This window comes from Ranitomeya variabilis, chromosome 7 (assembly GCF_051348905.1).
Source record: "Ranitomeya variabilis isolate aRanVar5 chromosome 7, aRanVar5.hap1, whole genome shotgun sequence".
NCBI classification, from domain to species: Eukaryota; Metazoa; Chordata; class Amphibia; order Anura; family Dendrobatidae; genus Ranitomeya; species Ranitomeya variabilis.
The window spans coordinates 139555955-139574325 of record NC_135238.1 but is presented as its reverse complement, the minus strand read 5'-3'; the positions used below and the strand labels follow the sequence as shown (position 1 = coordinate 139574325).

General features: G+C 40.8%; 1 protein-coding gene across 2 annotated transcripts in view; it reads left to right on the top strand.

The window, feature by feature from the left end:
* NRP2 (neuropilin 2) overlaps nt 1–18371 on the top strand; it is a 153395-nt gene that overhangs the window by 67447 nt on the left and 67577 nt on the right. For both annotated transcript variants that reach the window (XM_077275760.1, XM_077275761.1), the window contains exons 7-8: nt 2610–2765; nt 18208–18352. In XM_077275760.1, the coding sequence (XP_077131875.1) occupies nt 2610–2765; nt 18208–18352 (301 nt within the window). The remainder of the gene's footprint in view (nt 1–2609; nt 2766–18207; nt 18353–18371) is intronic.

The following is an 18371-nucleotide window of genomic DNA, read 5'->3' as shown; positions in this document are numbered from 1 at the left end:
ATACATACAATTATAGGTGTCTATACGGCAAAAAAAGACACAATACGTGACTGACGAAAGCCTATTTGAGGCTGAAACGTTTCCCCAGTGCTACATCAGCACCAAATAAAATCTGCAAATATACTTAAGTTGAGTGCGAGACTTCTTCTTTCTATACATAAAGAAATATTGACCCCTTTTCTTTTTCATGAAATAGGTTGTATTAATTAAACTACGAAAATATCCGGTTTATCTGTTGCTGTAATGGGTCATTGCCCTGTAATAAGTACAAAATGTCCTTAACATCCGGGTACTGCTAAAAACAGTAAATTTGGAGAAGAGCTAAAATAATTGACTTGTCACTTATAATTGTATGTTGCTCACTGAATAGATACATTTCTTACACTGTGCGTAAAAAATGAATGTATATATGTACTTCATATGCTTCATATACATGTCACAGCTAGATGGTAAAAAAGGTACCGTATAGCTTAATAATTGAGCTTGATTGTGCAATACTGATACACCTTGTGCGGAGTCACTCACACACTGATAGAGGATGTGGCCGTGTTACATCTTACATTTCTGCACAATAATCAGTGAACATAGCCAGAAGGAATATGTCTCGTAAGGCTTCTTTCACACTTCCATTGGCAGGCGGCCGTCATAATGCGTTGATGTGACGTAGCGATGGATGTGCTGAAAATAGTGAAAAATATGTGTAGCGCATCCTTTGTTTTGACAGATGTGTCGAAAGGGGCACCGCCTGAATGTATAAAATTCTGGAGAGAGAATTTTTCCCCTGAAGGCATGCTCAGAATAGAAAAACGGGATACGTCACTGGATTCCTGTTTTTGATGGTCAGCAACTGTTCCTGCGCCCATAGGCTTCCATTATAGCTGACGATGGGCAGCGCAGGACCCGACGCTGAGCGATTTTCCGACGTTTAGAAAAAATGTTCCTCTGAACGTTTTTTCTGCCCGAGGGACAACAATTTTCCGACGGATCCAGTGCACGGCGGATGAAACGGATGGCCATCCGTCACAATCCGTCGCTAAGGCTACTTTCACACTGGTGTCGTGCACTGCACGTCGCAGTGCATCGTTGTGGAGAAAAAACACATCCTGCAAAGTTGTCTGCAGGATGCGTTTTTTCCCCATAGACTAACATTACCAACGCATTGTGACGCAGTGCCACACGTCGCAACCGTCGCAACGGTTGTGACGTGTTTTGGCGGACCGCCGCCACAAAAAAACGTTACATGTAACGTTTTTTTGTGCGTCGGGACCGCTATTTTCGACCGCGCATGCGCGTCCGAAACTCCGCTCCTTCCTCCCCGTACCTTACAATGAAAAAACACCACAAACACTATTCAGTGTAATGAAGTCCAAGTAATACAAAAGTATATTTCAAAGATATTTATTAGTAATTAACAAAAGATCGAATGGCAGAAGCATGGCTTAAAAGTGACAGATCTTACCACTACTAAACAGCGGCGAAAGAGCATGTGGACACCCTGGGAGACATCACTAAATTACAGACATCAGTAAACAAAGGCCATAAATAAACAAAGGCCATAATGCACAGTGGCAGTATCTCCAATCACATACCTGATGGCGCAGGGATACACACACTCTCCCGCCCTCCCCAACGCGCGTTTCGGAAGTGGAACTTCCTTCCTCAGGGGGCTTACAATGAAGCAGCGGAAGCATCTTAAGACTGCTTCCGCTGCCCACGTCGGGCATTTTCTTCACAGTATGCGTCGGTACGTCAGGCCGACGCAGCGCAACGGCCCCGTACCGACGCTAGTGTGAAAGCAGCCTAATACAAGTCTATGGGAAAAAACAGGATCCTGCAAAAAGATTTGCAGGATCCTTTGTTTTCAAAAATCGACAGATTTCGACAGGAGCGAAAAGATGGAAGTGTAAAAGAGGCCTAACAAAGAACCCAGATGTGCAAAAAAAGGAGCAAAGAGACATGCATATCAGCAGGGATTAACATGTAAAGTCATAAATTTTATTAACTACACAACACATAATTTAAAAACATTTATAACCACAAAAATACAAACATTACACCCAAAGAAATGGGCATGAGCCCGGTCCACTGCCTGAAACCTCCCAATCTCATTTCCTAGGTCATTATAGAGTAAGTGCTCAATATAACATACCAGTGAACATTGCCTCCAAGAAATACAGTTACACTGGGGAGGAGGTTGTTACCTTAATCCCAGACAACATATGATTAGTACCCAATATAAATAAATATGATGTTAGATACACCAAAGGGAAGCCTAATAAAACCCCTTTCTTTGGGTGTAATGTTTATATTTTTGTGGTTTTTAATGTTTTTAAATTATGTGTTGAATGGTTAATGGACATTAATACAATTTGTGACTTTACATGTTGATCCCTGCTGATATTCATGTCTCTTTGCTCCTTTTTTTGCACTAGTATGTATTTTGACATGCTGTGGGTTGAACACATGAACTATTATGTTTGATGGTGCCCTCTGTGTTTAGTTTCTAAAGAACCCAGATGTGTCTCAACTGAGATTAAAGTGTCAAACTGCTAGAAGACTGTTCAACCCAAAAACAGACAAATTCATTGTTATCACTAATGTATTTACAGATTGATCTTCGCTTCTTGACTTTGCTGAAAGCAGTGGCAACCCAAGGTGCTGTGTCGAAAAATACAGGACTTTCCTACTATGTGAAATCATACAAGCTGGAAGTCAGCACCAATGGCGAGGATTGGATGATGTTCCGGAATGGTAAAAACCACAAGGTAAGGCAGCGTTTCTTAGCAGCTAATTATGTGTCATTGACTGTACAGAAAGTCAATGGCAAATTGGAATATTATGGCTGAAATGCCTAAGAGGAGTTAAGGCTGGCTTCAGTGGGGCTTGTGAGCATGTGTGAAAGTCATAAATAAGGACAGTACAATACCATGCAGAGATGATGACAGGCTGACCTCACACCACAAGTCAGATCTGCCCCAGTGGAAGTACTTGCTGAATGGCATGAAGTGGGAATATCGCAGCCACATCTGTTTGTCCACGTGGACATTCATTTCTACCAATAATGATTTGCTATGTAACATTGACAGTCTAGTCGGCCACTAGATTTCTGGCACTGACTCGTTTATTACAATGTTTCATCACACTTGACTTCTTCGATGAAATGATATTTAGGGCAGCTGTTTCCAATTGACTCAAATGAAACCATTTGCTCGCTGTGCTGTGTGTGTTGAATGGTTAATGGACAATCTTTCTGGCAGCAAAAAGATGTATTAATAGACAGGACTACTACATGGATTCCTAGTACTTGTCAGCAAAGCGAAGCAGACCATGCCTTCTGACCTGATGTACAGTGCTTGACAGCAAGTCAAGGGGAAAATGCTTTCCCATAGGTGTGTCTCTTCCCCTGGTTGGAATTTGTGGAGAATTTATGCTCCTTCCCTCCACATGCTGTGAAAACAATCACGAAACCACATGAAGTGCCTGTTCAGGAACTAGTGAGGCCTAAAACGAAGAGCGCAAGACTATCTGCAAACAATTTCACTAACCGGAGCTGAATGCGCACTTAATAGGCATGCCCCTCTTCTAAAAAGTCGATTACGACTAACAGGCATGTTCCTCTTATAAACAAGGTTGGGGATAATAGGCCTGTCCCATATGATCAGCTTGGCTTGCACCTGTATTTTAACCAGCTATGACCAATAACTTGAATGCAGAAGTGTCGACCATCTTGGACAGTAAAATCCATCAGCTTTATATTTTCATAAACCACATACTTTTTCCTAGCCGCAGCCTCCTATTAATCACTTCCCACTGTGACCAGATGTTTAATGTGTGATCAAATGCAATTAAATGGGCCAAATACCGTATTCTCATTTAAGGATCTCCTTAATTGATCCGTACCACATCCAAGAAATTTGCATGGGTGATCAGTTCGGAGAAAAAGGGATGCAGACTGTCAGGGAAATCGGATCTGTTCTAGCAATCATGTTTGGCAGAGATGTATTGAGGCTTCCTTCTGCTACCACCATCTGTAGATTTTGGAAGGAAGTATACTATGTTCTGTGTGTGTAGCATGTTCCCGAGGGAGCATTAACCCCTGTTTTTTTTACCAGCAGTAGAACACAAACATTCAGAAGGAATGAGCTAGTGGTTCTGGGTCATGGCACCCCATTTCCTATTAGACACGTGACAGACGTATCATGCAAAGAATATAATGATGAAAGCCCCTTCCTAAATGTAACATTCATCTTTTTCTTGTTGACCTGCTGTTTACATAGGTGTATACAATTATCCCGCTGTATACGATCGCGGTCACAGAGGGCATGACGGCAACCAGGCCCATGTGCGAGGGGGACATTATACCAAGAAGGAGCCCAGGATGGTGCAGAATGTTATAGCATGGGCCCAGGATGGGGGAGATTATTACAAGAAGGGGCCAGGACGGGGGACACTATTACATTGGGGGCAAACACATATGTCTTTGTGGGATCTGTAACTCCCAGGGGCCCAGATATCTGACCAACATGCAGGTGGGGGCCAAAGGCCAAATTTTGCACTGGGGCCCATCGGACCTGGCCATCATGTGGCTCTACAATGGGTATATAGACTGTTTCACTTCTCATCTACATATTAATGTAATTTGGCTTTCGCTTTCATCCTGAAATGAGCTTGCCATTTATAACTGACAGATCTGTATTATTATGTAACAGAATGTAGCCAACAGAGTCATATAAAACACCCACAGTGACAGGAGAGAAAAAACTTATCAGCAAAAAGTGGAAATGCTGATCAAATGCACTTGTAGGAAGAGGAGGATTATTGATGTAAGGGACCTTTGAGCAGGGCATCATGGCGGATCACTGCAGTATTATGATCCGTGCAGTCATGCCAAGTAGATTTGTCATAACTGCCGCATCTTGACTCAGCGCCACAAAAGAGGCAGGCGTTTAAATAAATGTATACAAGTCTATATACGTGTCAGGCCATTAAAGGCAGCTCTGAATTACTCCCTGCTGCCTGATGGGTGGGCTCCATGCCAGCTGGAACCAGAAATCAGAGCTTAAATGTACTTTCTTAGCAGAGAGAAATAGAAAAAGTGAGAATCTGTCTCCTGTGAGGGGAAAAAATGAATAAGTAATCCTTCTGGTGTGCATGACTTCAGGTGCTTTAAGAGTGATGTATCTAATAGTCCCCAATCCTATAAATTACTGCAGATTTCTCAATGTGCTGCTATACATTGCATCACTAACTTTATAGGTTTAGAGCCAGTAAAATAGCCGTAGGTGCAGCTAGTACTGAGGCACACTAAGACATTTCTAAGAACTAATGCACCAATGCGTGATGTAGTGCCTCAGATTGTTAGGGGTTTCTGCTTTCCAGAAGAAAAGTGTCGCATTCTGCATAAAACGTTCACGTAACAGAAACCTGGTGGACCCCTGTATCAGTCAGATTGTCGGCCGGGGGGTGTGGTTACAGCCCCCTTTCTATATACACAAAACGGTGACTGGATTGTCACCGGCGCTGCTCCTGTGACTGAAATCCAAACACTGTCAGGGGGAGTAAAGTTCATTTTATCTTCGCAACGTTTGGCTTTGTGAAGCCATCGGGCAAGTTAATTACACTATTTGCAGGTTAACAGCATTTTCTGGTGACTAGTTCCCTTTAAGGCCTTGTCCACACCTGTGATTTTGAGTCAGGTTCCCTTTAATTGCTCTGTAAAAAAACAGCACCACCTAGTGGCTAAAATATCTTTAAACAAGAGTATTTATTTTAAGTGGAATTTGCATCTAAATAGTGTTTTAGGGTCTAAGGTGTCACTAATTATGCTTGGACAGTGACATGTTTTTACATAATAAGGAATGTGAATATTTTCCTTAAAGGCAATCTGTCCTGTTGTGCATGACGGCTTACACTTGTTCATACTTGTATCATTCTGTTTGGAGGTGCTGGTCAGCTTTTTTTATTTTGTAGCATACTCCTGTCTGACAGCACTCCTCCCATCAGCCTGGGATGTTTTTAATTATAGTTGGATTCTGCCTGTCCTGAAATTTGTAGGCTTCAGCACATGAGAGGCATATTAGGTTGGGGTCCCATCAAAGAGGCACACCTTGACATGGCTGATGGGCTCTCAGAAATTGGCTAATTTGTGGTCTTAGTACCTTCGTTTTTTACATAGTTTCTACAGCAGTAATGCAGATCTAATTTCATAAATTCAGTGTTTGCAGATTATATAATTTCAGAGTGCAGCTGTGTTTCCTTGGTTATATTGAATAGTTGTGGCGGCTTGCACTTGTTCACACTTGTGTTAGTCTGGTTTCACACTTTCGTTTTTATCTGCATGCGTTTTTTTAAAAAACGCATGTGTGAAAAAACGCATGTAAACGCGGTAAAACGCATGTGTTTTTTAGACGCATGCGTTTTTATAGAAAAACACAAGAAAACAAGAAAAAAACCAAAAAACCCTAACCCTAACCTTACCCCAAACCCTAACCCTAACCCCACCCCTAACCCTACCCCTAACCCTACCCCTAACCCTACCCCTAACCCTAACCTGAAATTCGTGGCACTGAAATACGTGGCACTGAAATACGTTTATATACGTATATACGTATATAAGTGCCACGTATTTAAGTGCCACGTATTTAAGTGCCACGTATTTAATTGCAACGTATATAAGTGCCACGTATTTAAGTGCCACGTATTTAATTGCCACGTATATAAGTGCCACGTATTTAAGTGCCACGTATTTAAGTGCCACATATTTAATTGCCATGTATATAAGTGCCACGTATTTAAGTGCCACGTATATAAGTGCCACGTATTTAAGTGCCACGTATTTCACGTAAATGCCACAATATTTCAGTGCCACGTATTTCAGTGCCACGCATTTAAGTGCCACGTATTTACGTGCCATGATATTTCAGTGCCACATATAACCACGTAGTTATAGTATTCATAGTATGTGGCACTTAAATACGTGGCACTGAAAGACGTGACACTTAAATACGTGGCACTGAAATATCGTGGCACTGAAATACATGGCACTGAAATATTGTGGCACTGAAATACGTGGCACTGAAATACGTGGCACTATGACTGTCAGAAAATGTTCATTAAACGGTTAGGGGTGAGGTTAGGGGTAGGGTTAGGGTTTGGATCCCTTTATCACCTTGATGGTGGTGGGTGACTTTTCAGTGTGTTTTCTGTTTTTTTTTTCTATAAAAACGCTGCGTTTTTAATGCAAACAAACGCATGTGCTTAAAAACGCATGCGTTTACATAGACAGCAATGCATTTTTTTGCCGCAAAAAAACGCATGCGTTTTTTTGCGGCAAAAAAACGCCTCTCAAAAATACTACAAGTAGCATTTCTGAAAATGAACGCATGCAGTAAAAAAACGCATGCGATTGAAAACGCGACCAAACGCGTACAAAAAAACGCATGCGTTTTCAATGTTAAATATAGGGAAAAAAACGCATGCGTTTTTTGTTCAAAAAACGCTGCAGACAAAAACGCAAGTGTGAAACCACCCTTATTCTGTAAGTACTGGTCATTTTTTTATTTTTGTTGTACATGCCGTCTGATCAGTGGATAGGTTTGTTGGAAAGAATTCAGCATAACGTGTATTTTATTTGTTGAAATCCCTGGTGTTTGTATGCTTATGAGTCCAGTGGGCGGTCCTACTCAGTGATTGACAGGGATCTGTACATGCATAGTGATAGGACCCGTGGAAGCGCTACTGTTGGCACGAAACGGCCGTCGTCGATCCCTGCTCACCTCTTCTTTTTTCACACTACCCCGAGCCATGAAGAAAATGGTGATGTTTTATTTGTCTTAATAAAGGACTTAGGCTACGTTCACATTAGCGGCGCCCGCCGCAGCGGCGGGCGCCGCAGCGGCGCCGCATGCATCATGCGCCCCTATATTTAACATGGGGGCGCATGGACATGCGGTGCACTTGCTTTTTGCGCCGCATGCGTCCCTGCGGCGCCCGCGTCGGGTCGCGGAGGACGCAGCAAGTTGCATTTTTGCTGCGTCCAAAATCAATGAAAAAAAGGACGCATGCGGCGCAAAAAGCTGCGTTGTGCATGTGTTCACATTTGCGCTGTGCGTTGCGGCGGCGACGCTGCGGCGCACACCGCAAATGTGAACGTAGCCTTAGACCACACTAAGGCTGGTGAGTGCTGCCGCATTTTTCTATTTTTTCACTTGTTGTATACTGTTTTCTATGCGAGCACCTCCGCCTTGATGTCAGGCTCTCCTCTCACACCACTGACGGACTGTGGTCAGCTCTAGGTGATGCGGCTGTGCGGTTCAGCTTTTTTCTTTACATATATAGTGATAGGACTGCCTACTTGACGCATCTGCACACAAACACTAAGAATTTCAATGAATAAAATGGAAGCATAACTGAAACGTCCCACAATGATGTCCATCAGTGCGATCAGCTCCTCCTGCTCTATAACATCCCGCCTGCAGATCAGGTACCATTTTTAACATGACAGGTTCCATTTAAAGATGTAAACAGTACATTCTAGGAATTCAGAAAGGTAAAGTGCTGTGGAATGTGTTGTTGCAATAAAATATAATTATTATTTATTAATAGTAATTTCGAGTGTCCTTTGATTTTATTCTCCCAATAGTTTTTTGATCCATTTTGGAAAATGTTACTGTATTTTTTTTTGTATAAAATGTCCCTCACTAGGTACTAACATTGCATATTGATGAACACTAGCCGAAGCTTACCTCCTATATAATCTCTTTTCCTGACATTCACTAAATATTTTCGTCCTTCTGATTACTCTCCGCTACTTCAATTTTCCATGGAATGTCTCAAATGTTATATCCGAAGCACAGAAAGTGCCAGGCATGTAGGAATGGAAAAGACCTTCTACGGTTATATTTTGCAGCAAGTAGTGAGTGCGTGTATTAGTATACCATCCAGAAGGGCTCTGGTGAAATAAACCCCTAATTCTCGAGTAAGAGCATTAAACAGTCTCACTGATTTGGGCTGTTATTACATTACAGCCCCCTTGTACTTTTTCCCATATAAGTTATAATAATAGAATTGCCTGAAAATCCCTCTCTCTCCGTTTTTACTTTACGAACTAAGGATAGACAAGTAGTGATGCCTAATGCTGAATGCACAAACCAGAAATGAATTCCCTTCCCGCTGTCAACGGCACTAATACAGCATACTAAATGGAAAAGGATGGAGAGGGGAAGCCTGCTTAATGAGTTCTCATGACTGTACGTGCAGATAGCAAGAGAGAGCCTCACAACGGCACCTCTGCTTCTGGGATGTAATTTGCCAGAAAGAAGGACTCTATGTCCATACTTATGTAGAAATCAGGTAAAATCCATCACATCCGATATGCTTCTCAATTACTATGGGAAAGCCAAAACATTTTTTTACACATTGAAACATTCTTTTTCCTTAAGGCAGTTGATATAGGCCATGTTTCAATATTTCTGATAATATACAGAGCTGTATCTTCAGGTTCCTGAGCGAAGAAAGATTAACAATGAAAAAAAACTATAACTGGGCCCATCACTTATAATGTCACATGTCTTGTGTGGTGCGACTACATCATTGCTCAGTTAGCAGTACCCACTGTTATACACCCATGCTATGGAGCCTATGGGGTCCCAGAATAAATGCCTTATTTATTTTGTTCCTTTTGGTGATATGTAGAATGCTGTTGTGTTTGAGATCATATATTCCATGGCCAATAAGTCTGCCAAAGCCAACTTGGCACTCTCCGCAAGTCGAAACGTTGCCTTCTAGATACACTGTCAGAAGCCTCTCCAATCAGGCAAACCAGCTCTCCTGCTTTGCACTGATGAGGGGCAACACCCCGAAGCACATGTCTGAAAATGGAGTTTCTTGTTTGCTTTCTTATCCTAAGTCATGCGGCAAGGGTTGGTAGCTAGAGTTCATGCCCTCGTTTCTCTGAAGAAGGTATCTGCCTACTTGTTTCCATATACATGAATGAATAAAGCTAGGGTTGCATGCCACATTTTAGCCACACTAGGCTGCATGATATGTGCAGCTTTAAAGAGGATGTCCTCTATTGCACAACCCCAGCTTAATTGAGTCAAGACCCTAATTAAAATATAAACAGTATATACTCACCTCCAGCAGCAGCGGCATTCCAGTAAAGTTGTCGCCGCTGTTCCTAGAGATTGATGTGACTTGGGGTCCTGAATTGATTAAAGCTGGGGTTGTAGAGTAGTGGACAACCCCTTAATGTTGTAGGGCCACAAGGCCTAGTTTGAAAGGAGAAATCTAGGAATGACTGATGCACTGTGGTATACTAAGTGCAATACTTGAGGCAAGTCTTTGAATTTCACGCCAAAGTCCTGCTCTATTATATTCATTTTTCTTAGAGTTTTGTTTAAACCCCTTAGTGACCAGGTCTGATTTTTCAAATCTGACATGTGTCACTTTATATGTTTCAACATATCCCAGTAATTTTGAGACTTTTTTTCATGATACATTTTTTGCATTTACCATATTTATAAAAAATATCAGAAATTTAACAAAGTTTTTCAAAAAATTATCAATTTTTTTAAATTTAAATGGCTATCCCTTTAATAAACAGCACACCACACAAAATAGTTCATAAATAACATTTACCTTTGAAAACTGTTCTTTCATTTTGTTAGAAAGTTTAAAAATGTATCAGAAATTTTTCATTTTCTTCAAAGAATTTTGCAAAATTATTTTTTTCTGGGACCTTTTCCAGTTTTGAAGAGACTTTAGGGGACTTATATATTGGGAAAATCCCCCAAAGTGATACCATTTTAAAAACAACCCCCCTCAGCATATTGCAAACTGCTGTCAGGTAGCTTATTAACCCTCCTGGTGCTTTTCAGGAATTAATACAAAGTGGCATGACCTGAAAAAAAATGTTAATTTTTGCCACCTTAATGTTGCTGCTTTCTGAAAAGACTACTAAAGCCAGCGGACTCTAAGGCCATTACTTGGCTGTGAATTGCCACGGGGACCATCAGACCCACACCATTATGATCTCTGGGTGCCAGTGGGGTTAAAGAGGGATCACTACACTCCGTTAACCAACTAGATGCCGTACCCACTATTGGCAGCAGCATCTAAGGGATTAAACGGCCATGGTCGGTGCCGATCGTGGCGGATGCAGTGGGTTGTCAGCTCTAGTGTACAGCTGACCTGCTATTGCATTTTCTCCCGTCGGGGGATGCTGTTCCCTTATATCTCAGGTCAGTATTGGTGGACTCTAAGGGGTTAAAAAGTAACTATCATTTCTAATACTTTTTATACACTCTAGGAGATTCTATGTGCTGCTGATTGATCGGGTCTAGGATCTGAGACCCCACACGATCAGTGAAAATACTGCTCTGAAGTCCGTAGATCCCGCATGAGCCATGCACACAGAGGTGGGTGGGCTCAATATAAGTCTGTTGGTCCATACACAGTACTGTGATGAAAGCGGTAGCCCACAGACCTACTATGGAGCTTATACCGCTCTGTGTGCGGCTCATGCGGGAGTTCAGCACTCTAAAATACTGTATATACGGTATATATGAAAACAAAAATGTTAAATCATCAAATTGGCCTAGTGGGGCTTCTCATTGATCTCCTATGTTACAATAGATATTTCTGTCACTTTTTGTTTAGAAGGCCAGAAAGTGTACAACATGAAATAGTAAGGAAAATATGTGGTCTAATTCTAACATAAAGTGTTGTCCCTAGCGACCAATAAGATTTCAGTTTTTATCTCTACAGCAAAAGTTTGAAAATGAAAGAAATTACCTGATTGATTGCTATGTAAAAACACTGGTAGTTTTTGTACAAACTGCTTTGTATGCATGAGGACCTGATGTTTCCATGGCGATTGCAACATTACTGTATATTTAGTAGGCATGGAATCAAGTGGAAGATGCCTTTAGACAAGGCAATATCAGCTCCTTTGATCATGCCCTCAAACAAATCTCATGTAAAAGGCACAACAGCCCTGTGTGTTTTAGCAGATAGATTTTCCACAAACGATATTTTCCTTTAATCATGTTACACAAGAAGACTATGAGTTGATAGCCTGGATGAAGTCAGTACGTGCACTAAAGGATGTGTTTACGAGCATCTTACATAGGATGGAAAGGGACATCTTCCTTCTGACAATCGATGCCTTATAAAATAAGTGAAACCTATAAAAAAAATCACATAACGCCATTTACTATCACTTACTTGTTTAACGTATGTCCATTAGCGCATGAAGATTCAGTCTTAAAGGGTTTGTCCAGCTTCGCGGACATATTTTTTTCTTAAAGGAAACTCGTGAGCAGGTTTTTGTATTTCTAATCCATATCTTCTATGTTAATTCACTGTGACTAAATCCATGAAGTACTTTTCGCACTCCTTATTCCATTTCTCAGACGTCTTTTTTATGGTAATGAGCAGAAAGTGCTGAGGCTTGAAGCTGCACTTACAGCTCTCTTCTTGCCCGCTGCTGGCCTCCTGTCACTGACTGACAGGTTATTCTTCTCCCAATGACCCGCTCACCCAGCTGTTGTGAACTCTGTTTTTGGGCTCCCTCTTGTGGTCACAACTGGTACTGTGTGAGTGCTGTCTTTGGGCTCCCTCTGGTGGCTCTTTTTGTCTTTCTGCAGGTCTGAGGCTTGATCAGCTGTCTCGTTATCTGTTAGCTGGTTTCCTATTTAGTTCACCTGGACTCTCAGTTGTTGCCTGCTGTCAATGTCTTCAGTGCTATTTTGGAGCTCTCCTGCAGTCCTTCGTTATCAGTCTCTTCAAGAGAAGCTAAGTTTTGCTTGGTTCATTTTTTGACCATCAGTGGTCATATGTTTCTTGGTTTATTTTTGTTTCTTGTCCAGCTTGCTAATATGTGATTTCCTTGCTTGCTGGTAGCTCTAGGGGGCTGAGTTTCTCCCCTCACACCGTTAGTTGGTGTGGGGGTTCTTGTATTCTCAGCGTGGATATTTTGCATAGGGTTTTTTACTGACCGCACAGTTCCCTATCTGTCTTCTGCTATCTAGTATTAGCGGGCCTCATTTGCTGTATCTGTTTTCATTTCTACGTTTGTGTTTTCCCCTAACCTCACCGTTATTATTTGTTGGGGGCTTCCTATATCTTTGGGGTATTTCTCTTGAGGCAAGTGAGGTCTTACTTTCCCTCCAGGAGTAGATAGTTTCTCAGGCTGCGTCGAGACGTCCAGGATTTTAGGCACGTTCACCGGCTACCTTTAGTGTGTTGGTTAGGATCAGGTTTGCGGTCAGTCCAGTTACCACCTCCCTAGAGCTCGTGTCTATGTTCATAAACTTAGCTAGTCCGTTTTGTGATCCTCAGCCACTAGGATCATAACACCCAGCCAAGGTTGCACGCAGGCGGTGTCATTTCCGGGGCAGAAAGGTCCTGAATATATTGTGAGACCCGGAATGTGGATTTGCACGTACGCTGTCCCTGGGAATGCATGCGCGAGATCTCAGGCAGGAGAGCAGAGCACTGAGAGAAGAGTCACCTGTCCATCAGCAACAGGAGGCTGTGGGGAAAGAGGGAGAGATGTCGGAGAGCTGCAAGTGCAGGCTTGCCCTCTGCACTTGCTGATTTTTAACATAAAAATTGGAGAAAAGATTTGTCTGAAATAGAAACACGAATTGCTAAAGCGAATTTATGGATTTATTCACCATTGTAGTGACTTAGCATAGACGATATTAGTTTGGCATACAGAATCCTGCTCTCAGGTTCTCTTTAAATGCATGGTATCGGGGATCAAAATCATTTTTAAAATTTGTGCTTCCCTTAAAGAGTAACCATCATTTTAATTTTTATTTAAAAAATCAATAGTACACATGAAGATAAGAAACTGGGCAATATATCTTATCAGAGAAATCTGCTTCTTTCTCTGTCAGAATTGATCAGCCATTATCAAAATTCTCAATTCTGAGGTAAAATCTGTATTCAGTGCAGACAGATTGTCCCATTACTGAGATAGGAGATGGCAGATACTGCTGATAAGGGTCTATGTAGATGGGGAGGGGTAGAGTCAGAGCTCCTCCCTCCTCCACAGACCCTTATCAGCAGTATCTGCCATCTCCTATCTCAGTAATGGGACAATCTGTCTGCACTGAATACAGATTTTACCTCAGAATTGAGAATTTTGATAATGACTGATCAATTCTGGCAGAGAAAGAAGCAGATTTCTCTGATAAGATATATTACACAGTTGCTTATTTTCGTGTGTACTGTTGGTTTATGCAGTAAAAATTTAAACGACGGTTACGCTTTACCTATTTGCATGGCTTCCCTATTATAGCCACTGCGCTGCGTATCGCTGGCTGTAGAATGAGATGAATGAGAGTCCATCAGTCATCCCTCTTTGACGACCTGACGGGGACTTTATAACTCTTTTACCTGCCGTTTTCTGAGCTCCTCAGCTGATTTATGACCACAGAGCACATCAAATTTGAAACAAAAAGCCTGTGAAAGCCAAAAGATGCAACTTTTTAATGGAACCCAATGGCAAAAATGTTTTTAGCCCCATATATATGCATTTAAGTGAGAAATAAAAATCCCTAAAGGTGAATGTATGGTTATAATTCATTGTAAAGTACAGGCCATGAGCACACGCACTCTCTGCGTCTTTCCTTTTAATCAGTCAGACATGAAAAGTCTCTATTAAGATACTATATAATGATTCCATGCAGGTGGCACGGCCTTAATAGTACACTACTCGTCTTACTTCATTCCACAAGCTGCAGAAATTTCTTATCTGAATTTTTTTCCTACAATCCCCAAATTCCACACGGATGAAGTTTTGAAATCCTAATCCTGTTAGTTCACAGACTTCTGAAGCACTTTCTCCCTCACCCCCTTTCGCTGTATATATTTATGGAGGGAGGGGGCCGTTAATCCTACAAAGGGCCTACAGGTGCAGTACAAACGCACAGATGGCAGAAAGAGCCACAAGTCAACGATCAGAAATGTCTGCACCATTTAAGCGTGGAGCATAATGATGGCCAAAGCATAAAAGAAAGGAGAGGAAGTTCAAAGCCGTAAATTGTGTTTGGTTTCAACAGGGTTTTATTGTTATCACAAATTAATAGGTTTTCTAAACAGCCTGAAATGAATGCAAAATGGAAATTATCTACAACCCTTAGGTTAAAATAAAATGACAGCTGAATATGCTGGGAATCTGATGCCTATTTTTACAGGACTAAATATCACAAAATGTTGAAAATTTTGTGGATTATATGAAAAAAAAAACATTAAGTCAATTACTCGTAAAAAAGAAAATATGTTAAAAAAAAAGATTAACTTGTGATTAGGCTATGATTTTTACCGAAGCAAGCACTGTCAATTAGAACCCGAAAAGATCGAAATAATGCATTGTGTAGATTTTGAAGTTGCTCAAAGGCTTCTCACAATGAAAAATGTAGGGAGAAACAAGGAACGGCAATTTGTTAGCACAACATTTGAATAGAACAAGTGTAATTAAGTCTTTAATGTGCAGCTCATCTATCTTGTTTGCTTTTCTGTCTTCATCGCTCTGCTGTGCAAAGATTGGACTCTGAGATTTTTATATTACCAGAGTGATATAAACGATGGAGCTTGTGATTTGTGATTAGATCATGCACAACCATCAGTTTTGGTGACAGCAAATTGGTTTATCAATTCTATCACATGCACATGTTCAGTGTGAGCATCGCATGCCTCTATCTTGATGTGCACAGAGTCAGACTAATTATCTGTAGAGGCTTTCATCTTGGAGATGGAAAAAAAAGGAATTAAACATAAAAAATAGCAAAACAAATTCCTTCTCTACACAAGCATTTTTTACATGTATTGGAAATACTTCTACTTGTGCAGACCTACGTAAATGGTTATTCAGCCATCAACTATTGTTTCAGACATTTGTGTACACAGCACGCTGTTTGCCTGTTGTCCATGTTCATCATGAATGAAAGCATCAGAGTAAGGATGCCCTCATACACATGGTGTATTCAGGTAGTCCCACCTTAATTGTCTGGTTTTCCACTATAGAACATGGACATTATAAGAACCTTTAGCTCTATAATATAAAACAATAGACACTTATTATGACCCTCTAGACGCAATGCTTCCAAGGTAGAATAGGACAGTCTTAGGACATTGAATAAAGCATGCTACCTCTGAAGTCGGAGTTGTATGGGAGAATAAGAGGGTCCATAAAATGCTACATTTATGAAAGTTCTATCACAATTTTTTTATGGAGCATAAGCTCCAGATACAGAATAGGTAGATGTTGGACCTTCTGACAGCTATCTCTTAGTCCCCCATACAGAGGAACGTACAGCTTGACCGAGCGCTCCTGTGTTCTCTATGAGAGCAGGATGCCAAATTGCCTTTTTATTTTTTCTGGACACAAAATTACGGGGTAACAATATTTTTTGGGGGCACATTGGTAAACAATAATAACTCATTATGATTATAAGTGATATGTATCCACAGCCCATAATTCTGATATGAAAACATGAGCTGCATTCACTGTAAACTGTAAAACAATGATAATAACAGTCAAAATAGTTTGTACAAGTTTCATCAGCTTCAAAAAAAATCATGGATGCCTTCATTTTTTTTTACGGACAGGGCAAAAAAAGTGCTTTATTTTTATGTACTGTCCTGGTATTTCTGGATGGCTAGCAACCCTGTATGAGAAAAATGCTATAGCGGTTTATTTCCCAGAAACCAAAAGGATCACTTAGAAATTAAGGGGCATTTATACTGCAAGATAATCGTGAACGAGCATTGTTAAAAGTGCTTGTTTCATGATAATCTCTCCTCATAAAGAGGCTCCTGATCACCCAATGAATGAGGAAAGTGCTCGCTCCTCTGTTGAAATGATCTTCATACAGCATTAAAAAATCATCGTTCTTGGCGGCAGATCATTTTGGGAGAACAGGACTTGCATTGCCGAGAACAATGGCAGCGTAGCACTGACTGAGAGTTGTATAGATCGCTCAGTGTGCATCATATACTTTGGTCTACCTGTGGAAACGTTTACTGATCAGCGACCATTTGATGCCACCGATTGGTCTGTCTAAACGGACACTTTGACCTGCTAGATCTTTCTCTCCCACCATAGAATCTTTTGGGTGAGAGTCGGGAGGCCCCGTTACACATTAGACTGTTGGACAATTTTGCAGGCATCCACAAGTTTGGATGATGCTCGTCTAATGTGTAGGAGGGCCTTAACTGCCGGCAATGTATATATTATTATCATATCGATATGATAGCTAATGAGTTACATGAATATATCAATAATGTTGCCCGGAAAATAAAAAATTGGTTCCATTGTATGATCTGTGCAATTACTAATATGAATCACTGTTTTGGAGCCGTTTACGTTAAGCCATTGAGTATTATTGTGCTTGTGAACAATTGCCTCAGAATAGAACACCAACATAGAAGCTTGTATGTTGTCCTACTGCACAGGATGTTTTCCCACTTATACAAAGCTATAGTATTTTCCCTGAATCTCCAAAGGAAGTCTTTTCAACTTATTAACTCTAATTAATGCCAGGAATCCCATACCCCTTTCCTTTGCCTTTCCCATCAAGTGACTTGTAATTTAGTTTGCATCTCATTTGTATGTGGAAGGCATATCTACTCCCTGATCACTCTCAGCTCATGGAAACACTCCATCCTTCATTTGGGAAAGTTTGATGAGATTGTTTACAGTTTTTAGATCTGGAACCAGAGGGCAATAAAACATTAACCACATCAAGAAAATTAGCTCTATTTACTGATCTTCATTAAAGAGATTTCTTATGTCTGCATCTATTAGGGATGAAGCTTGACTAGCATATGTTTAAGTCTCAGTGTGGATGTATCTTGTATTCGCTCTTGCCATTCTTTTTTATATTCCTTCATTTTCTTTATTGGCTTGGATGCTACAATAATTCCCCCAATTAAAGGAATACACTTGCTTTGATGGTCATGTAGGGGAAAATCATGTTATCCATAGACCACTATTTATGGTGCTTCTGTCTTTATTTGCTAATGTGTTTGTTTATCATGAGTGCAATGTGGTCAAGAATGATGCTTTTGTAAAGATCAAAGGAAATTAATATAAAACTCAGATTAATAAAAACGTTATCATTTGAGGTTTGCAAAATATATTTACAGTAACCAACTTTAGTTACATCAGTTTATGTTTTTTCTGCTCTTTTTTAGATTTTCCCTGGAAATAATGACACTTCGGAAGTGGTATTGAACAAGTTCCCTCAGCCAGTTCTGACTCGATTTGTCCGTTTTCGCCCTCAGACATGGAATGTAGGAATAGCAATGAGAGTGGAGCTTTATGGCTGCCAGATCACAGGTCCACATTACATATTTCA